At 40.5% G+C, this 27,563-nt stretch overlaps 1 protein-coding gene across 1 annotated transcript in view; it reads right to left on the reverse strand.

Annotated features, from left to right (window-relative positions):
* Window positions 1–1,946: 1,946 nt before the first annotated feature.
* The window catches only part of LOC136886024 (fucose mutarotase), a 71,720-nt gene continuing 46,103 nt past the window's right edge, over window positions 1,947–27,563 (reverse strand). The window contains exon 4 of the mRNA XM_067158737.2: window positions 1,947–2,183. Coding sequence (XP_067014838.2) covers window positions 2,126–2,183 — 58 coding nt within the window. The 3' untranslated portion in view covers window positions 1,947–2,125. The remainder of the gene's footprint in view (window positions 2,184–27,563) is intronic.

The following is a 27,563-nucleotide window of genomic DNA, read 5'->3' on the forward strand; positions in this document are numbered from 1 at the left end:
CAGGCAATAAAGACTATGAAATACACATAAACCAAAAACCAAACAAAACAATATAAACTAACATACTCAGAGCTCTAATAGCTGTCCCTCGATATCTCGCTGAGTGTCGCATATTTTCTCTACTGTACTTGACACTACACAGATGCAGTAGGAGCGGTGACTCTAATGCGCCGTGAATCAGATCACTGTATCGATTCAGTAACGTGAACGGAATCAAATGAATCGATTCAGTAAAATGAATCGAATGTCTCATCACTACTTTACTCTACTTTTCTCGCTACTCTACCCGTGTAAACCGGCCTGAAGTGCGCAAGGTACGTAGAGTACTCTAACTACCTTCGTAAGACCCCAACTGGCTCCACACATGTTCTTCTTTTCTGGAGGACGGCATCAAACGATTGCCAATTCGCTGGCAAAAAATATGTGTCAAATTTGAGAAACTTCGTAGAAAAATGAGGTGCTTGTTGTGTACTTCAATCAATCAATCAATACTGATCTGCATTTAGGGCAGTCGCCCAGGTGGCAGATTCCCTATCTGTTGCTTTCCTACCCTTTTCCTAAATGATTTCAGAGAAATTGGAAATTTATTGAACGTCTCCCTTGGTAAGTTATTCCAATCCCTAACTCCCCTTCCTATAAATGAATATTTTCCCCAGTTTGTCTTCTTGAATTCCAACTTTATCTTCATATTGTGATCTTTCCTACTTTTATAAACGCCACTCAAACGTATTCGTCTACTAATGTCATTCCACGCCATCTCTCCGCTGACAGCTCGGAACATACCACTTAGTCGAGCAGCTCTTCTTCTTTCTCTCAATTCTTCCCAACCCAAACATCGCAACATTTTTGTAACGCTACTCTTTTGTCGGAAATCACCCAGAACAAATCGAGCTGCTTTTCTTTGGATTTTTTCCAGTTCTTGAATCAGGTAATCCTGGTGAGGGTCCCATACACTGGAACTATACTCTAGTTGGGGTCTTACCAGAGACTTATATGCCCTCTCCTTTACATCCTTACTACAACCCCTAAATACCCTCATAACCATGTGCAGAGATCGGTACCCTTTATTTACAATCCCATTTATGTGATTACCCCAATGAAGATCTTTCCTTATAGTAACACCTAGATACTTACAATGATCCCCAAAAGGAACTTTCACCCCATCAACGCAGTAATTAAAACTGAGAGAACTTTTCCTATTTGTGAAACTCACAACCTGACTTTTAACCCCGTTTATCAACATACCATTGCCTGCTGTCCATCTCACAACATTTTCGAGGTCGCGCTACAGCTGCTCACAATCTTGTAACTTATTTATCACTCTATAGAGAATAACATCATCCGCAAAAAGCCTTACCTCCGATTCCACTCCTTTACTCATATCATTTATATACATAAGAAAACATAAAGGTCCGATAATACTGCCTTGAGAAATTCCCTCTTAATTATTACAGGGTCAGATAAAGCTTCACCTACCCTAATTCTCTGTGATCTATTTTCTAGAAGTATAGCAACCCATTCAGTCACTCTTTTGTCTACTCCAATTGCACTCATTTTTGCCAGTAGTCTCCCATGATCCACCCTATCAAATGCTTTAGACAGGTCAATCGCGATACAGTCCATTTGACCTCCAAAATCCAAGATATCTGCTATACCTTGCTGGGATCGTACAAGTTGAGCTTCAGTGGAATAACCTTTCCTAAAACCGAACTGCCTTCTATCGAACCAGTTATTAATTTCACAAACATGTCTAATATAATCAGAAAGAATGCCTTCCCAAAGCTTACATACAATGCATGTCAAACTTACTGGCCTTGTTGGTGGATTCAATAAAATTCTATATATATATATATATATATATATACATATATACATATCCGGTTTATATTTGAATCACCTAGAACATAATACATAAGGATGTGCCTGATTCAAGTAGATTATATTAATTGTTTGTAATGTAATATTTATTTTTGAAGTTTCGATATGTTCGTTAGAAACTAGACATTTGAGTACAATACATAGACAAGAAGTGTGTGCTGTGTGTGGCTGAAGAAAGAGACGAGATGGTCTTGAATGATGTGAAGTTGAGCGGAGTCCGGACACGACGGACAGTTCCACAGTTCTGCTACTTCTCCTCAATGACGCCCATCTTCAGAATGATATTACCATAAAGAGCGACTTCACTGAAACAAAAAAGCAGTTTTCATGAAAATATCAAGTTCAGAATTTTTTTTTATGACATTGAAACAATACAGACATATAAATGAAACATTTTAATTACAGGTAAACCCCGTTATACGCGGATTCGTTATTCTCGATTTCGCATAAACGCGATTTTGGTTTAGAGTTTAGTGCTGCCATCTGTAATGTCGTAAGGCGGGCCGTTGCCTACGAGATACATAAGGCCAGGAATACAGCACACTCGACTCGGCCTCGAGATACTTCCGACAAGCGCCGCTAGAGTTCTCTTTATTGAGCTGTCTCGCCCGCTCATTGCAACACGTTCTAGTACGAAAACCTATAAAAATTCATTAAAACCAGCAATTTCAGAAGACACCAAACAGATGTAAGAAAAAAAAGAACCAAGAGCAGTTGTATGACTTAATTTCTACAACGTATTTCTTACACTTTGCTTAAACGAAATAAGTAACTCACGAAATAAGCAGAGAAGTATATTAGAGAGTTTGTCACTTCTTCTCGTTTTCTCTAATTCTGCCTCAGAGTATCCGATAAACTGGTCGAGATTGCGGTCATAAATAACTTCGGGTTTAATCACCACAGCTATCCTACCTTTTCCTCCACACATCTGATGTTTCGACATTCGTATTGAAGCCGCTGTTTGGAGAGCGTAAGATTCAGTTTCTTCTAACAGGAATAAAGTTCCTAAATGATCATTTGTACCATTATTTTCAATTTGGCTTACATTTTGGTTAAGTTCAGATACCTTAAATCATTTTTTTCTGATTTCATTACCGTATCCTACTTCTCAATATAAAGACTGTTTTCCATAATCTGGCATTTGAAATCTCATCAATATGTATTTAGATTTAACACAGATACTCGTAGCCTTTCCTTGACATAGAAACGAGACTTGTAAGTACTTCTTTTTTGTTTGTGGGTGACGTAGATCAGTTATATGCTGAAGATATGGTATGTTCATCGTTAACTGAATCAGACATTTTACTCAATTTTGACGGCAATACGTCATTTCTTGGAGCTGGAGCCTTCCTGCGTTTGACACTTTTCTGTTGTGAACAGGATATACTCTAAAAACAGAAGGAACTTCGTTAGGGAGAATTCGCCTGATTGATGTACTTACACTGAAATCTGATGTATTAAAATGCAAGCTACATACTCGTGCCTCGAAATAGCTTGCCTGCATTTCTCTCTTAAACTGCACTCCAAAGGAAAATTATGGCACGTCACATTTTCTTGCTTTTTAGAGGTATCCGAAGTACATAGAGGTACACAACAGTGCACAATGCTTTTCAACCTCACGGACACTCGCCGATAGAAACAATATGAATAATATAAATTGCATAAAATCAACACAACATCACAATTACTCCGTAAAAATGGAAAAGAAGTTCATCTTATGTGGATCAAAGGTCACACTGGAATTATACACAATGAAACCGTAGACCAACTGGCAAAGCAGAGCATTACAGAAGGCCAGTTCCAAGCACTACGCCTACCATACACGGACTTCCAAAGTCACATCAAGAAACAGGCTTACAAAGAATGGTCAAATTACTGGGCAACAACTCAACTCATCAAAGGCAAGCATTACGCCGCTATCCAGAGACACATACCACAGAAACCATGGTTCAATCTACTATCTCTAACTCGCCGCCATATCACATCAATTATCAGAATGCGACTTGGACATGCATCTTATCCCAGTCATTTGTTCAGACTCAACGTCATAGACTCCCTAAATTGTCCCTCTGACCCCAATCAAGAAGCAGACCTCAACCATACAATTTTAGGATGCACTAGATACAAACTACAAGTAACCAATTTATATCAAACGCTTATACAACTCAAAGTTCCACTTCCCACTTCCGTTTCGTCGTTGATCAACAGCTATGACATCCGTATATATCGAGCAATAGCCAAATTTTTAAGTGAAGCCAATTTAACATTGTGATACGTTTCTTCTATAGTTAAACTGTTCTCATCCAACCAAAGTTCCTGTACCGTGGCTTTCTATCACCTATTAGTCACAATGCCATGTTGTAAAGATTTGCTCTTTCACCTTCCTGATTTCTAAATGTACAGAGCTGGCAGCATGGTCTTACGGACCAAATGCCAAAATGTTATTTTAAAAAAACAATTACTCCGTACATCACAATGTTAAAGTCCTCCAATAATAATAATAATAATAATAATAATAATAATAATAATAATAATAATAATAATAATAATAATAATAAGCAGAACAGAAACCTGACATCTAGCGGCCAAACCGTGAACACGCTGCCGCTATGTCCCGGCCATGTATATCTCATAGGCAACGGGCGGGTACAGACATGCGTGTCGAACTCTGTGACGTACACTACGTCGCGCGCCAAGGTTAAACAGAGCAAGCGCATGTTCTGTCGTGTCTGTCGACACGTAAATCGTCAGTCCAGTCAGTCGAGCTATCAAGTTGCACCTGACAGTTTCGTATTTAAAACGCCGGCTAAAAGGAAAGAAAGTATGCCTGTCGAAGGAAAGAAGCGTGTACCAAAGTCGTATTCGTTAGAAGCACAGAAGTTTTGGATCGCTATGAGACAGGTGAGCGTATTGTGGACATTCAGCGTGCTTTGGGAATTAGTAAATCCACTCTGAGAACTATTCGTGACAATGCAGAATCAATTTTAAAAAAACTGCTCAATCTTCTACTAACTTACGTGTGACTAGATTAACCAAATCTCTCTCAGAAGCGATGGAAAGAGTGGATTGGATTGAGCATCACAACCAAGAACACATGCGTCTTCCTGGAGCCGCTATTCAAGCTAAAGCCAAGAGCTTGTATGCAGAGTTTAGTTTACTATTGTGTATTTGAGTGTTCAATGTTTAAGTGTATAAAGGTTGCATTAAAATGCGTTTCAGAAACATAATAATGCTTATTTTTGTAAAAATACTAAGAATCTCTGTTATTTTAAATTTAATATGTGAGTGAGCGGAAACCTAACCTTGTCTGTCTGTTAGGTCATCAGCCCAGAGGCTGGTTGGATCCTCGAATAGCACCTCCAAAGGTTATGCGGTTATAAGGAAACCGCAAAAACCAATGGCAGCACCAAAATGAGGCGTACTAGGCAAGGCGAGGAGTGAGGTAGTTTGCCATTGATTTCCTCACTGGGTCAGAAAGTGCTATTGCAGCACCTTTCATAACACTCAGATGCACTAGTCGTGCTCTGAATGTCATTACTCAGCACCACCCATACCCCAGCAGCTTCCATATTGTCACAGCCATGGATGAGACTGGGACTTCGGTGGAAGCTACACTTTACTCTACCGAGCTCGATAGCTGCAGTCGCTTAAGCGCGGCCAGTATCCAGTATTCGGGAGATAGTAGGTTCGAACCCCACTGTCGGCAGCCCTGAAAATGGTTTTCCGTGGTTTCCCATTTTCACACCAGGCAAATGCTGGGGCTGTACCTTAATTAAGGCCACGGCCGCTTCCTTCCCACTCCTAGCCCTTTCCTGCCCCCATCGTCGCAATAAGACCTATCTGTGTCGGTGCGACGTAAAAGCAAATAGAAAAAAAAAACACACTTTACTCTGGCCTGTGCCAAGAGATGGATACAAAAGTACTGTATCCATCAAGAAATGGAACCTTATATTTTACATATAAAATGACTCTCGATTTACGCGAATACGGTATGCGCGGCTATTACGCGGAACGTAACTATCGCGTATAACGGGGTCTACGTGTATATTTTACTTGTATCAGACTATATTTTTCTCAATGGCATACCAGCCCTGATGGGCCTTGGCCTACCAAGCGACCGCTGCTTGGCCCTTAGGCCGCGTGCACACCGAGCGCGCTTCGCATAGTGTGTCGCGTGTAGCGTGAAATGCTATGCATAGCGCAAGGTGTGCTTGCTGTTCACACCGAAAACTCTACGCCGTGCTCTCAGCTTAGTTTGGCACGAGGCGTTTTAGGGTCGTCACAAAGACAAACTAATGCCGTTATCCAAGTACACTAGAAACAGTTTACTGATGGACAACAGTTACCTAAAATTGAAAATTAGAAAGAAGAATCGAAAGCGGGTTCATGAATTTAATGAAGAACGAATTACTTTCGGAGAATTCCATCGTTTGTACAGAGATGCAAGACTTTACCGCGATCAATTTTATGATTTACTTAAGAATGACAAAAAATACCTTTGACCTTCCAAACCCCGCAACTGAAATATAGCGACAAGTAGCAGAGAAGTATTGGGAGAAATTCAATTTTCCCAATTGTCCAGGAGCACCGGGCAGCAAACTCGTGGAAATTAAATTTCCGGCTAAATCGCATAATAATTATAAATATTATTTTGCAATATTGTTACAATTAACATACGCAATTTATCATCGTAACAAAAGTGGAGTAAATGTATGGAAAATATAATTCATAAACAGAAATATTTACTTCCAAGCCCACTACTAGCCTGCATATTACCACATTCCATTGGCAAAATTATAAACCGATGTAATAGAGTCTGGGAGATTCTATGCACTTTGTCACAAACTGTCCGGCTACATGGCTAAATGGTTACCGTAGTGGCCTTTGGTCACAGGAGTCCCAGGTTCGATTCCCGGCAGAGTCGGGAGTTGTAATCATAATTAGTAACTTACATTGGCACGGGGGTGGGTGTATGTGTGCATTCATAATCATTTCATCCTCATCACGACGCAGGTCACCTACGGAAGTCAATTCAAAAGACCTGCACCTGGCAAGCCGAACTTCTCCTCGGACATTTCCAACACTAAAATCCATACGCAATTTCATCCTGTCACAATGTTAATCCCAGTAAAGTGTGACAGTAGATGTAATATTACTGTATATGTTTACTGTAGGAATGAGGTGAAACTGTTGATACTTCAGTCTACTTATTTTGCAAAGCAGTTACATTTTTATAGTTTTTGTGTCTTGGGCTCCATATTTTCTTCTATTTGAAACACTACATGAATAATCTCTTCTTCCATAGCTTCAGAAACAGCTAGCTAGCAATTAACCAACACTGCGCTTCGCTTAACTAACCAACACTGCGCTTCGCTTAACTGAAGGTGGGCGTTCAGCGCAGCAGAGCGCGGACGGCGTGAACACCTGGCTTAGGAACAAAGCACTGGTTATGCTTAGCGTTGAGCAACACGCGACACAGTATGCGAAGCGCGCTCGGTGCGCACGCGGCCTAAGGCCTTGAGATTACGAGATATCGTACAGTCAGCACGACAAATCCACTCGGCTGTTATCGTTGGCTTTCCAGACCGCGGCCCGTCAGATAGCTCCTCGATTGTAATGCCGCTGACTGAGTGACTAGCCCTCAGATCCAGTGAAAATTGTTGACCTGGCTGGGAATCGAACCCGGGGCCTATACTCGCTCTTTTCTAGAGAAACTTCCAGTTAACTCACTAGTGACGGATTAAGCCTGCGAAGAAATGTTTTCAATATCGAAGGTGTTATAACTTGAATGCACATTGTACTAAAGATGGAACCAGGAAGATTGCCAAAAGAGATTATCCGATATCAACCCAAGGGGAAAAGGTCTGTAGGATGTCCGATGAAGAGGTGGCGTGACAGTGCAAGACCGTAACGAGATACACAGTCCAATACAAATGGCCTCAACGTAAGAAGGTGTCCGCTGAAGGGAAGCGTTATGGCAAAAGAGGGGGACCCATTGCCTTACGTAGAGTTGCATACTGTCGTTTAGCAATAAAGTAGATCTCTGAATCACAGGCAATTAATAAAATGCGATGGAATAAATAAATAAATAAATAAATAAATAAATAAATAAATAAATAAATAAATAAATAAATTACAGAGTCAAATATGTCAGAAATCATAATACTTGGAATTCATCAGCAGTTGCTTGTTAAAAATGGTACCAAATACAGTAGAGACAATACGCGACACTTCTGCTGGATTGAGCCTTGTTAAAATGGGAGACAATTCGCAAGTGGCGCTCCTAGTGGCGTGACCTGGAAATTTGCGCTAAATTCAACTATCAATGAAAATGCATATACGGAAATGTGCAAAAGAATTACGTCTAAAAAGAAAGTGTTATTAAGATATTAACTCAAAGTTGCTAAAGCAATTCTGGACAAATGAATGAATAATTATTTAACAGGTTATTATTTTAATGACTGAAATAAGACATTTAATCAAGATGTGAAATGGACTGCTGTGAAATGGCTTGAACTTCCATTTATGCATTGCTTTTTTAGCTTTAGCATTCCTGCCTGAAATTTTACGGCTAGATTTGTCTTGTTTCTCATTTAAGAAAACATTGCATCATCATATTAAGACACTTGTCGATAAAAATATCGGCACATGATTCAATGAATTAAAATTTAAGTGCTAGACAATTTTCCTCTTAACTTCAAGCCTACTAACAGAAAGAAAATCTATAAATTTAGCCTAAAAAACATTCAAAATTTTCCTATAAGCAATACTTGCCATTTCATCAGGGTAAAGCAAATTTGCATCATCATATTGTTTCAACAAAATATGTACATTTCATAAATCACCCATATTTTCTTAAGTGTTTGACAACGCATTACGGCCTTCCAAATGGGCTAACTTGGAACACAACCAGCCACACTCATATGCATATGCATTTTCCTGAATTAAATCAAAACCCACAAATCATACCTACAATAACACATCGGTATTGAAGGTTAACTGCTGCACTATAGAATAAAATAAGCTTATTGTTATTATATTTTAAGCCAGTTAAAATATGGGTCGCGCAAATCAGAATTTTAGGAAGTACTATAGACATCTCTTTGTAACTGGAAGAATATATATGCAAACACAATATTTACTTACATTTTCTTTTCACGAGGGAAACGGAAGACCGCGAATCCTTCTGCACTTCATAGTTATTGCAACCAAACACAGCACATATCTTTCCACTCATACTGAGAGGAGGTATAAAGGAATGACACATGCTACTATTTACTTATGTCAAATTAATGCAAACGCATAAATAACGCCAAAAATTTCACAAATAAATACACGTGCTCTTATGACAGAATCAGTAACTCCAGGTCACTCCGCTGGACAGAGCTCTAATCGCTGTCCCTCGATATCTCGCAGACTCTCGCGTACTGTCTGTTTTAATTTTCTATCAGTAACAGACCTGTAACTTGATCCGTCAGGACTCGCGCTGGGCATTTTAATATACAGGGTGATCCGAAAGTCCGTTAACTTCACAGAATATTGGAGGTAGAGAGGTAGTTGACACACATATTGCATGACATGGGGTTATTGACTTTTGGGTCACCCTGTATGAGCTGATCGCAGCATACCAGCGTGGTATAAAAGTCCAAACAAAGCTTTAATTTCCTATTTACTGATTTCCGAGGCGTCTCTCTGTTTCTGTACCGTAACTGAACTACACTTGGATTTTATATTCTCTGCCCCAGCATGTGATACACTGAGTTTAGCGACTCTAAGGCCAGCGCTATTCACTCCTTTATAATTTCACATCGTAACTCGTGATGAATATGAAACAGAAGAAGTGGGTATCGGAAGAGGACTGGGACAGTGATGTTGCATGTCACCGGCTCAGTTCAATATATATGCCGAAAAACTGTTACAGAAGGCCCTGGAAAAAGCAAGAGGCATTGTAATGGGAGGAGAACCAATAACGACCATAAAATACGCAGATGATGTCGCGGTATTAGCGGAATCAGAAAAATATCTGCTAGTCATGTTGGAAAATAGTGAGAGAATGGGCAAAGAGTTTGGAATGAATATGAACATTGGGAAGACTAAGGTGATGAGAATAGGAAAGGAGGAGACTGCTGTTAATACAACACTCGAGGGGAAAGAAACTGGAACAAGTAAAGTCATTCAGATACTTGAGAAGTTTGTTGACATGGAATGGACGCTGTACAGAAGAAATAAGAAGCAGAATATCTATGGGGAAAGAAGCTTTCGGAAAGGTGAGAGGGCTCTTGACATCTAAGGCAATCCCTATTGATTTAAGAAAGAGGTTCGCAAAGTGTTTTGTGTGGAGTGTGGTGTCACATGGAGCTGAAATATGGACATTTAGAAAGAAACAAACAAAGTATTTGGAAAGTTTTGAAATATGCTTGTGGAGAAGAATGGAAAAAGTGAAGTGACAGGTAAAGTGAGAAATGATGAAGTACTAAGAAAAGTAGGAGAGAAGAGACACCTGATGAAAACGATAAGGAAGAGGAAAATATCCTGGCTGGGTCACATGCTACGTAGAAATTGTTTTCAACACAGGGTGATGGAGGGAAAAATAGATGGAAGAAAAGGAAGAGGAAGAAGAAGGTTTGGAATGTTAACAGTTGTCAAACAAAGGAGAAGCTATGAACAACAGAAGCAAGATGCTCAGGACAGAAAATCATGGAGGCTGACCAGTTGATACCTGTCTCAAGACTGATTCTGATCGGAGATATTCATAGTTAAGCAACATATGCCTACATTTTGCATGGCTGGATGACCGCTCTTACAAACATCAACTCACGGTATAGGTATTGCGCTCGAATTACATTACACCACACTACAGCAAAATTGAGCAAGAATGCCACTGCACAGCTCAACTAGCGTGATCACTGCGAACGTAAATCAACGGAAAAAAATTAAAACTCACTCTAATTATCTTACGATAGCACGCGCGCTGAGTATAAATTACCCAAAACTGGCACCAACACAGAAACGTGTAACCAGCTAGAATAACACGGATGCTAGTAAAATATCAAGCAATAACGACTATTTGGAAGAGTCCATTAGGAACGTGGCAAGAGGAAGAAGACAAAACACACCTTCGACCAAGAATTAGGATGATGACGATGATGCTTGTTAATTAAAGGGGCCTAACATCTAGGTCATCGGGACCTAATAACACGACATGAGATGAAATGTAATGACAATGAAAATTCCAAAATTCATTCACTGACCAGAATTCAATACATGTCGATGGACTACGAAATGACGATGAAGAATAAATGGATGAATATGAAATTAAAACAATCAGCGGATCCAACTCACAATACTGAAAGTTAAAATAATTCTAAAATCCATCCACTGACTAGAATTCAAAAAGACTTCGATGAACAATGATTATGAACTTAAAACAATCACTTGATCCGACCATTTCATACAATAACTTAAAAAATGGTATAAACTGAACAAGGGACTGCTATCAAAGCAACCATGATGCTTGTTGTCTAAAGGAGTCCAAATTCCAGGTCACCAGCCCCTCACCGGTGAACTAGAACCATGGTGTTCCTCACACGGTGGTACTAATCACAAGTAACGTAGACTCGCGGTGTTCCTCACATAGTGGTACTAATCACAAGTAACGTAGACCTATAGTGTTCCTCACATAGTGGTACTAATCACAAGTAACGTAGACCTATAGTGTTCCTCACATAGTGGTACTAATCACAAGTAACGTAGACCTATAGTGTTCCTCACATAGTGGTACTAATCACAAGTAACGTAGACCTATAGTGTTCCTCATGTAGTGGTACTAATCACAAGTAACGTAGACCCACGGTGTTCCTCACATAGTGGTACTAACCACAAGTAACGTAGACCCATAGTGTTCCTCACATAGTGGTACTAATCACAAGTAACGTAGACCTATAGTGTTCCTCATGTAGTGGTACTAATCACAAGTAACGTAGACCTATAGTGTTCCTCACATAGTGGTACTAATCACAAGTAACGTAGACCTATAGTGTTCCTCACATAGTGGTACTAATCACAAGTAACGTAGACCTATAGTGTTCCTCACATAGTGGTACTAATCACAAGTAACGTAGACCTATAGTGTTCCTCATGTAGTGGTACTAATCACAAGTAACGTAGACCCACGGTGTTCCTCACATAGTGGTACTAACCACAAGTAACGTAGACCCATAGTGTTCCTCACATAGTGGTACTAATCACAAGTAACGTAGACCCACGGTGTTCCTCACATAGTGGTACTAACCACAAGTAACGTAGACCTATAGTGTTCCTCACATAGTGGTACTAATCACAAGTAACGTAGACCTATAGTGTTCCCCACATAGTGGTACTAATCACAAGTAACGTAGACCTATAGTGTTCCTCACATAGTGGTACTAATCACAAGTAACGTAGTCCTACGTTGTTCATCACATAGTGGTACTAATCACAAGTAACGTAGACCCACGGTGTTCCTCACATACTGTAGTGGTACTAATCACAAGTAACGTAGACCCACGGTGTTCCTCACATAGTGGTACTAACCACAAGTAACGTAGACCTATAGTGTTCCTCACATAGTGGTACTAATCACAAGTAACGTAGACCTATAGTGTTCCTCACATAGTGGTACTAACCACAAGTAACGTAGACCTATAGTGTTGCTCACATAGTGGTACTAATCACAAGTAACGTAGTCCTACAGTGTTCCTCACATAGTGGTACTAACCACAAGTAACGTAGACTCACGGTGTTCCTCACATAGTGGTACTAATCACAAGTAACGTAGACCTATAGTGTTCCTCACATAGTGGTACTAATCACAAGTAACGTAGACCTATAGTGTTCCTCATGTAGTGGTACTAATCACAAGTAACGTAGACCCATAGTGTTCCCCACATAGTGGTACTAATCACAAGTAACGTAGACCTATAGTGTTCCCCACATAGTGGTACTAATCACAAGTAACGTAGACCTATAGTGTTCCTCACATAGTGGTACTAATCACAAGTAACGTAGACCTATAGTGTTCCTCACATAGTGGTACTAATCACAAGTAACGTAGACCTATAGTGTTCCTCACATAGTGGTACTAATCACAAGTAACGTAGACCTATAGTGTTCCTCACATAGTGGTACTAATCACAAGTAACGTAGACCTATAGTGTTCCTCACATAGTGGTACTAATCACAAGTAACGTAGACCTATAGTGTTCCCCACATAGTGGTACTAATCACAAGTAACGTAGACCCATAGTGTTCCTCACATAGTGGTACTAATCACAAGTAACGTAGACCCACGGTGTTCCTCACATACTGTAGTGGTACTAATCACAAGTAACGTAGACCCACGGTGTTCCTCACATAGTGGTACTAACCACAAGTAACGTAGACCTATAGTGTTCCTCACATAGTGGTACTAATCACAAGTAACGTAGACTCACGGTGTTCCTCACATAGTGGTACTAACCACAAGTAACGTAGACCTATAGTGTTCCTCACATAGTGGTACTAATCACAAGTAACGTAGTCCTACGGTGTTCATCACATAGTGGTACTAATCACAAGTAACGTAGACCTATAGTGTTCCCCACATAGTGGTACTAATCACAAGTAACGTAGACCTATAGTGTTCCCCACATAGTGGTACTAACCACAAGTAACGTAGACCTATAGTGTTCCTCACATAGTGGTACTAATCACAAGTAACGTAGTCCTACGGTGTTCATCACATAGTGGTACTAACCACAAGTAACGTAGACTCACGGTGTTCCTCACATAGCGGTACTAATCACAAGTAACGTAGACCTATAGTGTTCCCCACATAGTGGTACTAATCACAAGTAACGTAGACCTATAGTGTTCCTCACATAGTGGTACTAATCACAAGTAACGTAGACCCATAGTGTTCCCCACATAGTGGTACTAATCACAAGTAACGTAGACCTATAGTGTTCCTCACATAGTGGTACTAATCACAAGTAACGTAGTCCTACGGTGTTCCTCACATAGTGGTACTAATCACAAGTAACGTAAACCTATAGTGTTCCTCACATAGTGGTACTAATCACAAGTAACGTAGACCTATAGTGTTCCTCACATAGTGGTACTAATCACAAGTAACGTAGACCTATAGTGTTCCCCACATAGTGGTACTAATCACAAGTAACGTAGACCTATAGTGTTCCTCACATAGTGGTACTAACCACAAGTAACGTAGACCTATAGTGTTCCTCACATAGTGGTACTAATCACAAGTAACGTAGACCAACGGTGTTCCTCACATAGTGGTACTAATCACAAGTAACGTAGTCCTACGGTGTTCATCACATAGTGGGACTAATCACAAGTAACGTAGACTCACGGTGTTCCTCACATAGTGGTACTAACCACAAGTAACGTAGACCTATAGTGTTGCTCATGTAGTGGTACTAATCACAAGTAACGTAGACCCATAGTGTTCCTCACATAGTGGTACTAATCACAAGTAACGGAGACCTATAGTGTTCCTCACATACTGTAGTGGTACTAATCACAAGTAACGTAGACCTATAGTGTTCCTCACATAGTGGTACTAATCACAAGTAACGTAGACTCACGGTGTTCCTCACATAGTGGTACTAACCACAAGTAACGTAGACCTATAGTGTTCCTCACATAGTGGTACTAATCACAAGTAACGTAGACCTACGGTGTTCCTCACATAGTGGTACTAATCACAAGTAACGTAGACTCACGGTGTTCCTCACATAGTGGTACTAATCACAAGTAACGTAGACCCACGGTGTTCCTCACATAGTGGTGCTAACCACAAGTAACGTAGACCTATAGTGTTCCTCACATAGTGGTACTAATCACAAGTAACGTAGACCTACAGTGTTCCTCACATAGTGGTACTAATCACAAGTAACGTAGACCTATAGTGTTCCTCACACAGTGGTACTAATCACAAGTAACGAAGTCCTACAGTGTTCCTCACATAGTGGTACTAATCACAAGTAACGTAGACCCACGGTGTTCCTCACATAGTGGTACTAATCACAAGCAACGTAGTCCTACGGTGTTCATCACATAGTGGTACTAATCACAAGTAACGTAGACTCACGGTGTTCCTCACATAGTGGTACTAACCACAAGTAACGTAGACCTATAGTGTTCCTCACATAGTGGTACTAATCACAAGTAACGTAGTCCTACGGTGTTCCTCACATAGTGGTACTAACCACAAGTAACGTAGACTCACGGTGTTCCTCACATAGTGGTACAAATCACAAGTAACGTAGACCTATAGTGTTCCTCACATAGTGGTACTAATCACAAGTAACGTAGACCCATAGCGTTCCTCACATAGTGGTACTAACCACAAGTAACGTAGACCTATAGTGTTCCTCACATAGTGGTACTAACCACAAGTAACGTAGACCTATAGTGTTCCTCATGTAGTGGTACTAATCACAAGTAACGTAGACCCATAGCGTTCCTCACATAGTGGTACTAACCACAAGTAACGTAGACCTATAGTGTTCCTCACATAGTGGTACTAATCACAAGTAACGTAGACCTATAATGTTCCTCATGTAGTGGTACTAATCACAAGTAACGTAGACCCATAGCGTTCCTCACATAGTGGTACTAACCACAAGTAACGTAGACCTATAGTGTTCCTCACATAGTGGTACTAATCACAAGTAACGTAGACCTATAGCGTTCCTCACATAGTGGTACTAATCACAAGTAACGTAGACCCATAGTGTTCCTCACATAGTGGTACTAACCACAAGTAACGTAGACCCATAGCGTTCCTCACATAGTGGTACTAACCACAAGTAACGTAGACTCACGGTGTTCCTCACATAGTGGTACTAATCACAAGTAACTTAGACCCACGGTGTTCCTCACATAGCGGTACTAATCACAAGTAACTTAGACCCATAGTGTTCCTCACATAGTGGTACTAATCACAAGTAACGTAGACCTATAGTGTTCCTCACATAGTGGTACTAATCACAAGTAACGTAGACTCACGGTGTTCCTCACATAGTGGTACTAATCACAAGTAACGTAGACCTATAGTGTTCCTCACATAGTGGTACTAATCACAAGTAACTTAGACCCACGGTGTTCCTCACATAGCGGTACTAATCACAAGTAACGTAGACCTATAGTGTTCCTCACATAGTGGTACTAATCACAAGTAACGTAGACCCACGGTGTTCATCACATAGTGGTACTAATCACAAGTAACGTAGACCTATAGTGTTCCTCATGTAGCGGTACTAATCACAAGTAACGTAGACCCACGGTGTTCCTCACATAGTGGTACTAATCACAAGTAACGAAGACCCACGGTGTTCCTCACATAGTGGTACTAACCACAAGTAACGTAGACCTATAGTGTTCCTCACATAGTGGTACTAATCACATGTAACGTAGACCTATAGTGTTCCTCACATAGTGGTACTAATCACAAGTAACGTAGACCTATAGTGTTCCTCACATAGTTGTACTAATCACAAGTAAAGTAGACTCACGGTGTCCCTCACATAGTGGTACTAATCACAAGTAACGTAGACCTATAGTGTTCCTCACATAGTGGTACTAATCACAAGTAACGTTGACCTATAGTGTTCCTCACATAGTGGTACTAATCACAAGTAACGTAGACCTATAGTGTTCCTCACATACTGTAGTGGTACTAATCGCAAGTAACGTAGACCCATAGTGTTCCTCACATAGTGGTACTAATCACAAGTAACGTAGACTCACGGTGTTCCTCACATAGTGGTACTAATCACAAGTAACGTAGACCTATAGTGCTCCTCACACAGTGGCACTAATCACAAGTAACGTAGACCTATAGTGTTCCTCACATAGTGGTACTAATCACAAGTAACGTAGATTCCCGGTGTTCCTCACATAGTGGTACTAATCACAAGTAACGTAGACCTATAGTGCTCCTCACACAGTGGCACTAATCACAAGTAACGTAGACTCACGGTGTTCCTCACATAGTGGTACTAATCACAAGTAACGTAGACCTATAGTGCTCCTCACACAGTGGCACTAATCACAAGTAACGTAGACCTATAGTGTTCCTCACATAGAGGGGTTTAATCACAAGTAACGTAGACCCGTAGTGTTCCTCACATAGTGGTACTAATCACAAGTAACGTAGACCTATAGTGTTCCTCACATACTGTAGTGGTACTAATCACAAGTAACGTAGACCTATATTGTTCCTCACATACTGTAGTGGTACTAATCACAAGTAACGTAGTCCTATAGTGTTCCACACACAGTGGTACTAATCACAAGTAACGTAGACCCATAGTGTTCCTCACATAGTGGTACTAATCACAAGTAACGTAGACCTACAGTGTTCCTCACATAGTGGTACTAATCACAAGTAACGTAGACCTATAGTGTTGCTCATGTAGTGGTACTAATCACAAGTAACGTAGACCTATAGTGTTCCTCACATAGTGGTACTAATCACAAGTAACGTAGACCCATAGTGTTCCTCACATAGTGGTACTAATCACAAGTAACGTAGACCTATAGTGTTCCTCACATACTGTAGTGGTACTAATCGCAAGTAACGTAGACCCATAGTGTTCCTCACATAGTGGTACTAATCACAAGTAACGTAGACTCACGGTGTTCCTCACATAGTGGTACTAATCACAAGTAACGTAGACTCACGGTGTTCCTCACATAGTGGTACTAATCACAAGTAACGTAGACCCTTAGTTTTCCTCACATAGTGGTACTAATCACAAGTAACGTAGACCTATAGTGTTCCTCACATAGTGGTACTAATCACAAGTAACGTAGACCCATAGTGTTCCTCACATAGTGGTACTAATCACAAGTAACGCAGACCTATAGTGTTCCTCACATAGTGGTACTAATCACAAGTAACGTAGACCTATAGTGTTCCTCACATAGTGGTACTAATCACAAGTAACGTAGACCTATAGTGTTCCTCACATAGTGGTACTAATCACAAGTAACGTAGACCCATAGTGTTCCTCACATAGTGGTACTAATCACAAGTAACGCAGACCTATAGTGTTCCTCACATACTGTAGTGGTACTAATCGCAAGTAACGAAGACCCATAGTGTTCCTCACATAGTGGTACTAATCACAAGTAACGTAGACCTATAGTGTTCCTCATGTAGTGGTACTAATCGCAAGTAACGAAGACCCATAGTGTTCCTCACATAGTGGTACTAATCACAAGTAACGTAGACCTATAGTGTTCCTCATGTAGTGGTACTAATCATAAGTAACGTAGACCTATAGTGTTCCTCATGAAAGTAACGTAAACCTATAGTGTTCCTCACATAGTGGTACTAATCACAAGTAACGTAGACCTACAGTGTTCCTCACATAGTGGTACTAATCACAAGTAACGTAGACCCATAGTGTTCCTCACATAGTGGTACTAATCACAAGTAACGTAGACCTATAGTGTTCCTCACATAGTGGTACTAATCACAAGTAACGTAAACTCATAGTGTTGCTCACATAGTGGTACTAATCACAAGTAACGTAGACCTACAGTGTTCCTCACATAGTGGTACTAATCACAAGTAACGTAGACCCATAGTGTTGCTCACATAGTGGTACTAATCACAAGTAACGTAGACCCATAGTGTTCCTCACATAGTGGTACTAATCACAAGTAACGTAGACCCATAGTGTTCCTCACATAGTGGTACTAATCACAAGTAACGTAGACCTATAGTGTTCCTCACATAGTGGTACTAATCACAAGTAACGTAGACGTATAGTGTTCCTCACATAGTGGTACTAATCACAAGTAACGTAGACCTACAGTGTTCCTCACATAGTGGTACTAATCACAAGTAACGTAAACTCATAGTGTTGCTCACATAGTGGTACTAATCACAAGTAACGTAGACCTACAGTGTTCCTCACATAGTGGTACTAATCACAAGTAACGTAGACCCATAGTGTTGCTCACATAGTGGTACTAACCACAAGTAACGTAGACCTATAGTGTTCCTCACATAGTGGTACTAATCACAAGTAACGTAGACCTACAGTGTTCCTCACATAGTGGTACTAATCACAAGTAACGTAGACCTATAGTGCTCCTCACACAGTGGCACTAATCACAAGTAACGTAGACCTATAGTGTTCCTCACATAGTGGTACTAATCACAAGTAACGTAGACCTACAGTGTTCCTCACATAGTGGTACTAATCACAAGTAACGTAGACCCATAGTGTTCCTCACATAGTGGTACTAATCACAAGTAACGTAGACCTATAGTGTTCCTCATGTAGTGGTACTCATCACAAGTAACGTAGACCTATAGTGTTCCTCACATAGTGGTACTAATCACAAGTAACGTAGACCCACGGTGTTCCTCACATAGTGGTACTAACCACAAGTAACGTAGACCTATAGTGTTCCTCACATAGTGGTACTAATCACAAGTAACGTAGACCTACAGTGTTCCTCACATAGTGGTACTAACCACAAGTAACGTAGACCCGTAGTGTTCCTCACATACTGTAGTGGTACTAACCACAAGTAACGTAGACCTATAGTGTTCCTCACATAGTGGTACTAATCACAAGTAACGTAGACCTACAGTGTTCCTCACATAGTGGTACTAACCACAAGTAACGTAGACCTATAGTGTTCCTCACATAGTGGTACTAATCACAAGTAACGTAGACGTATAGTGTTCCTCATGTAGTGGTACTCATCACAAGTAACGTAGACCTATAGTGTTCCTCACATAGTGGTACTAATCACAAGTAACGTAGACTCACGGTGTTCCTCACATAGTGGTACTAATCACAAGTAACGTAGACTCACGGTGTTCCTCGCATAGTGATACTAATCACAAGTAACGTAGACCCATAGTGTTGCTCACATAGTGGTACTAATCACAAGTAACGTAGACCTATAGTGTTCCTCACATAGTGGTACTAATCACAAGTAACGTAGACTCACGGTGTTCCTCACATAGTGGTACTAATCACAAGTAACGTAGACCTACAGTGTTCCTCACATAGTCGTACTAATCACAAGTAACGTAGACCTATAGTGTTCCTCACATAGTGGTACTAATCACAAGTAACGTAGACCTACAGTGTTCCTCACATAGTGGTACTAACCACAAGTAACGTAGACCTATAGTGTTCCTCACATAGTGGTACTAATCACAAGTAACGTAGACCTATAGTGTTCCTCACATAGTGGTACTAATCACAAGTAACGTAGACCTATAGTGTTCCTCATGTAGTGGTACTCATCACAAGTAACGTAGACCCACGGTGTTCCTCACATAGTGGTACTAATCACAAGTAACGTAGACCTATAGTGTTCCTCGCATAGTGATACTAATCACAAGTAACGTAGACGTATAGTGTTCTTCACATAGTGGTACTAATCACAAGTAACGTAGACCCATAGTGTTCCTCACATAGTGGTACTAATCACAAGTAACGTAGACCTATAGTGTTCCTCACATAGTGGTACTAATCACAAGTAACGTAGACCCATAGTGTTCCTCACATAGTGGTACTAATCACAAGTAACGTAGACCTACAGTGTTCCTCACATAGTGGTACTAATCACAAGTAACGTAGACGTATAGTGTTCTTCACATAGTCGTACTAATCACAAGTAACGTAGACCTATAGTGTTCCTCGCATAGTGATACTAATCACAAGTAACGTAGACGTATAGTGTTCTTCACATAGTCGTACTAATCACAAGTAACGTAGACTCACGGTGTTCCTCACATAGTGGTACTAATCACAAGTAACGTAGACCTACAGTGTTCCTCACATAGTGGTACTAATCACAAGTAACGTAGACCTATAGTGTTCCTCACATAGTGGTACTAATCACAAGTAACGTAGACCCATAGTGTTCCTCACATAGTGGTACTAATCACAAGTAACGTAGACCTACAGTGTTCCTCACATAGTGGTACTAATCACAAGTAACGTAGACCTATAGTGTTCCTCATGTAGTGGTACTCATCACAAGTAACGTAGACCCACGGTGTTCCTCACATAGTGGTACTAATCACAAGTAACGTAGACCTATAGTGTTCCTCGCATAGTGATACTAATCACAAGTAACGTAGACGTATAGTGTTCTTCACATAGTCGTACTAATCACAAGTAACGTAGACTCACGGTGTTCCTCACATAGTGGTACTAATCACAAGTAACGTAGACCTACAGTGTTCCTCACATAGTGGTACTAATCACAAGTAACGTAGACCTATAGTGTTCCTCACATAGTGGTACTAATCACAAGTAACGTAGACGTATAGTGTTCTTCACATAGTGGTACTAATCACAAGTAACGTAGACCCATAGTGTTCCTCACATAGTGGTACTAATCACAAGTAACGTAGACCTACAGTGTTCCTCACATAGTGGTACTAATCACAAGTAACGTAGACCTATAGTGTTCCTCGCATAGTGATACTAATCACAAGTAACGTAGACGTATAGTGTTCCTCACATAGTGGTACTAATCACAAGTAACGTAGACTCACGGTGTTCCTCACATAGTGGTACTAATCACAAGTAACGTAGACTCACGGTGTTCCTCGCATAGTGATACTAATCACAAGTAACGTAGACCCATAGTGTTGCTCACATAGTGGTACTAATCACAAGTAACGTAGACCTATAGTGTTCCTCACATAGTGGTACTAATCACAAGTAACGTAGACTCACGGTGTTCCTCACATAGTGGTACTAATCACAAGTAACGTAGACCTATAGTGTTCCTCATGTAGTGGTACTAATCACAAGTAACGTAGACCCATAGTGTTGCTCACATAGTGGTACTAATCACAAGTAACGTAGACCTATAGTGTTCCTCACATAGTGGTACTAATCACAAGTAACGTAGACCTATAGTGTTCCTCACATAGTGGTACTAATCACAAGTAACGTAGACCTATAGTGTTCCTCATGTAGTGGTACTCATCACAAGTAACGTAGACCCACGGTGTTCCTCACATAGTGGTACTAATCACAAGTAACGTAGACCTATAGTGTTCCTCGCATAGTGATACTAATCACAAGTAACGTAGACGTATAGTGTTCTTCACATAGTGGTACTAATCACAAGTAACGTAGACCCATAGTGTTCCTCACATAGTGGTACTAATCACAAGTAACGTAGACCTATAGTGTTCCTCACATAGTGGTACTAATCACAAGTAACGTAGACCCATAGTGTTCCTCACATAGTGGTACTAATCACAAGTAACGTAGACCTACAGTGTTCCTCACATAGTGGTACTAATCACAAGTAACGTAGACCTATAGTGTTCCTCGCATAGTGATACTAATCACAAGTAACGTAGACGTATAGTGTTCTTCACATAGTCGTACTAATCACAAGTAACGTAGACCCATAGTGTTCCTCACATAGTGGTACTAATCACAAGTAACGTAGACGTATAGTGTTCCTCACATAGTGGTACTAATCAGAAGTAACGTAGACCTATAGTGTTCCTCACATAGTGGTACTAATCACAAGTAACGTAGACCTATAGTGTTCCTCATGTAGTGGTACTAATCACAAGTAACGTAGACCTATAGTGTTCCTCATGTAGTGGTACTAATCAAAAGTAACGTAGACCTATAGTGTTCCTCACATAGTGGTACTAATCACAAGTAACGTAGACCTATAGTGTTCCTCACATAGTCGTACTAATCACAAGTAAGGTAGACCTATAGTGTTCCTCACATAGTGGTACTAATCAGAAGTAACGTAGACCTATAGTGTTCCTCACATAGTGGTACTAATCAGAAGTAACGTAGACTCACGGTGTTCCTCATATAGTGGTACTAATCAAAAGTAACGTAGACCTATAGTGCTCCTCACACAGTGGCACTAATCAGAAGTAACGTAGACCTATAGTGTTCCTCACATAGTGGTACTAATCACAAGTAACGTAGACCTATAGTGTTCCTCACATAGTGGTACTAATCACAAGTAACGTAGACCTATAGTGTTCCTCACATAGTGGTACTAATCACAAGTAACGTAGACCCATAGTGTTCTTCACGTAGTGGTACTAATCACAAGTAACGTAGACCTATAGTGTTCCTCACATAGTGGTACTAATCACAAGTAACGTAGACCTATAGTGTTCCTCACATAGTGGTACTAATCACAAGTAACGTAGACTCACGGTGTTCCTCACATAGTGGTACTAATCACAAGTAACGTAGACCCATAGTGTTCTTCACGTAGTGGTACTAATCACAAGTAACGTAGACCTATAGTGTTCCTCACATAGTGGTACTAATCACAAGTAACGTGGACTCACGGTGTTCCTCACATAGTGGTACTAATCACAAGTAACGTAGACCCGTAGTGTTCCTCACATACTGGTACTAATCACAAGTAACGTAGACCCATAGTGTTCCTCACATAGTGGTACTAATCACAAGTAACGTAGACCCATAGTGTTCCTCACATAGTGGTACTAATCACAACTAACGTAGACCCGTAGTGTTCCTCACATATTGGTACTAATCACAAGTAACGTAGACCTATAGTGTTCCTCACATAGTGGTACTAATCACAAGTAACGTAGACCTATAGTGTTCCTCACATAGTGGTACTAATCACAAGTAACGTAGACCCATAGTGTTCTTCACGTAGTGGTACTAATCACAAGTAACGTAGACCTATAGTGTTCCTCACATAGTGGTACTAATCACAAGTAACGTAGACCTATAGTGTTCCTCACATAGTGGTACTAATCACAAGTAACGTAGACCCATAGTGTTCCTCACGTAGTGGTACTAATCACAACTAACGTAGACCCGTAGTGTTCCTCACATATTGGTACTAATCACAAGTAACGTAGACCTATAGTGTTCCTCACATAGTGGTACTAATCACAAGTAACGTAGACTCACGGTGTTCCTCACATAGTGGTACTAATCACAAGTAACGTAGACCCATAGTGTTCTTCACGTAGTGGTACTAATCACAAGTAACGTAGACCTATAGTGTTCCTCACATAGTGGTACTAATCACAAGTAACGTAGACTCACGGTGTTCCTCACATAGTGGTACTAATCACAAGTAACGTAGACCCGTAGTGTTCCTCACATATTGGTACTAATCACAAGTAACGTAGACCCATAGTGTTCCTCACATAGCGGTACTAATCACAAGTAACGTAGAGCCATAGTGTTCCTCACATAGTGGTACTAATCACAAGTAACGTAGACCCATAGTGTCCCTCACATAGTGGTACTAATCACAAGTAACGTAGACCCATAGTGTTCCTCACATAGTGGTACTAATCACAAGTAACGTAGACCTATAGTGTTCCTCACATAGTGGTACTAATCACAAGTAACGTAGACCTATAGTGTTCCTCACATAGTGGTACTCATCACAAGTAACGTAGACCCATAGTGTTCTTCACATAGTGGTACTAATCACAAGTAACGTAGACCCATAGTGTTCCTCACATAGTGGTACTAATCACAACTAACGTAGACCCGTAGTGTTCCTCACATATTGGTACTAATCACAAGTAACGTAGACCTATAGTGTTCCTCACATTCTGTAGTGGTACTAATCGCAAGTAACGTAGACCCATAGTGTTCCTCACATAGTGGTACTAATCACAAGTAACGTAGACGTATAGTGTTCCTCATGTAGTGGTACTCATCACAAGTAACGTAGACCTATAGTGTTCCTCACATAGTGGTACTAATCACAAGTAACGTAGACCTATAGTGTTCCTCACATAGTGGTACTAATCACAAGTAACGTAGACCTATAGTGTTCCTCACATAGTGGTACTAATCACAAGTAACGTAAACTCATGGTGTTCCTCATGTAGTGGTACTAATCACAAGTAACGTAGACCTATAGTGTTCCTCACATAGTGGTACTAATCACAAGTAACGTAGACCTATAGTGTTCCTCATGTAGTGGTACTCATCACAAGTAACGTAGACGTATAGTGTTCCTCATGTAGTGGTACTAATCACAAGTAACGTAGACCTATAGTGTTCCTCACATAGTGGTACTAATCACAAGTAACGTAGACCTATAGTGTTCCTCACATAGTGGTACTAATCACAAGTAACGTAAACTCATGGTGTTCCTCATGTAGTGGTACTAATCACAAGTAACGTAGACCTATAGTGTTCCTCACATAGTGGTACTAATCACAAGTAACGTAGACCTATAGTGTTCCTCACATAGTGGTACTCATCACAAGTAACGTAGACCTATAGTGTTCCTCACATAGTGGTACTAATCACAAGTAACGTAGACCTATAGTGTTCCTCACATAGTGGTACTCATCACAAGTAACGTAGACCTATAGTGTTCCTCACATAGTGGTACTAATCACAAGTAACGTAGACTCACGGTGTTCCTCACATAGTGGTACTAATCACAAGTAACGTAGACCCATAGTGTTCTTCACGTAGTGGTACTAATCACAAGTAACGTAGACCTATAGTGTTCCTCACATAGTGGTACTAATCACAAGTAACGTGGACTCACGGTGTTCCTCACATAGTGGTACTAATCACAAGTAACGTAGACCTATAGTGTTCCTCACATAGTGGTACTAATCACAAGTAACGTGGACTCACGGTGTTCCTCACATAGTTGTACTAATCACAAGTAAAGTAGACTCACGGTGTCCCTCACATAGTGGTACTAATCACAAGTAACGTAGACCCATAGTGTTCCTCACATAGTGGTACTAATCACAAGTAACGTAGACCCATAGTGTTCCTCACATAGTGGTACTAATCACAAGTAACGTAGACCCATAGTGTTCCTCACATAGTGGTACTAATCACAACTAACGTAGACCCGTAGTGTTCCTCACATATTGGTACTAATCACAAGTAACGTAGACCTATAGTGTTCCTCACATAGTGGTACTAATCACAAGTAACGTAGACCTATAGTGTTCCTCACATAGTGGTACTAATCACAAGTAACGTAGACCCATAGTGTTCTTCACGTAGTGGTACTAATCACAAGTAACGTAGACCTATAGTGTTCCTCACATAGTGGTACTAATCACAAGTAACGTGGACTCACGGTGTTCCTCACATAGTGGTACTAATCACAAGTAACGTAGACCCATAGTGTTCTTCACGTAGTGGTACTAATCACAAGTAACGTAGACCTATAGTGTTCCTCACATAGTGGTACTAATCACAAGTAACGTAGACCTATAGTGTTCCTCACATAGTGGTACTAATCACAAGTAACGTAGACTCACGGTGTTCCTCACATAGTGGTACTAATCACAAGTAACGTAGACCCATAGTGTTCTTCACGTAGTGGTACTAATCACAAGTAACGTAGACCTATAGTGTTCCTCACATAGTGGTACTAATCACAAGTAACGTAGGCTCACGGTGTTCCTCACATAGTGGTACTAATCACAAGTAACGTAGACCCGTAGTGTTCCTCACATATTGGTACTAATCACAAGTAACGTAGACCCATAGTGTTCCTCACATAGCGGTACTAATCACAAGTAACGTAGACCCATAGTGTTCCTCACATAGTGGTACTAATCACAAGTAACGTAGACCCATAGTGTCCCTCACATAGTGGTACTAATCACAACTAACGTAGACCCGTAGTGTTCCTCACATAGTGGTACTAATCACAACTAACGTAGACCTATAGTGTTCCTCACATAGTGGTACTAATCACAAGTAACGTAGACCCATAGTGTTCCTCATATAGTGGTACTAATCACAAGTAACGTAGACTCGCGGTGTTCCCCACATAGTGGTACTAATCACAAGTAACGTAGACCTATAGTGTTCCTCACATAGTGGTACTAATCACAAGTAACGTAGACCTATAGTGTTGCTCATGTAGTGGTACTAATCACAAGTAACGTAGACCCATAGTGTTCCTCACATAGTGGTACTAATCACAAGTAACGGAGACCTATAGTGTTCCTCATATAGTGGTACTAATCACAAGTAACGTAGACTCGCGGTGTTCCCCACATAGTGGTACTAATCACAAGTAACGTAGACCTATAGTGTTCCTCACATACTGTAGTGGTACTAATCGCAAGTAACGTAGACCCATAGTGTTCCTCACATAGTGGTACTAATCACAAGTAACGTAGACCTATAGTGTTCCTCATACAGTGGTACTAATCACAAGTAACGTAGACCCATAGTGTTCCTCACATAGTGGTACTAATCACAAGTAACGTAGACCTATAGTGTGCCTCATGTAGTGGTACTAATCACAAGTAACGTAGACCTATAGTGTTCCTCACATAGTGGTACTAATCACAAGTAACGTAGACCCATAGTGTTCCTCGCATAGTGGTACTAATCACAAGTAACGTAGACCTATAGTGTTCTTCACATAGTGGTACTAATCACAAGTAACGTAGACCCTTAGTGTTCCTCGCATAGTGGTACTAATCACAAGTAACGTAGACCCATAGTGTTCTTCACATAGTGGTACTAATCACAAGTAACGTAGACCTATAGTGTGCCTCATGTAGTGGTACTAATCACAAGTAACGTAGACCTATAGTGTTCCTCACATAGTGGTACTAATCACAAGTAACGTAGACCCATAGTGTTCCTCGCATA

The sequence above is a fragment of the Anabrus simplex genome, chromosome X, assembly GCF_040414725.1.
Source record: "Anabrus simplex isolate iqAnaSimp1 chromosome X, ASM4041472v1, whole genome shotgun sequence".
NCBI lineage: Eukaryota > Metazoa > Arthropoda > Insecta > Orthoptera > Tettigoniidae > Anabrus > Anabrus simplex.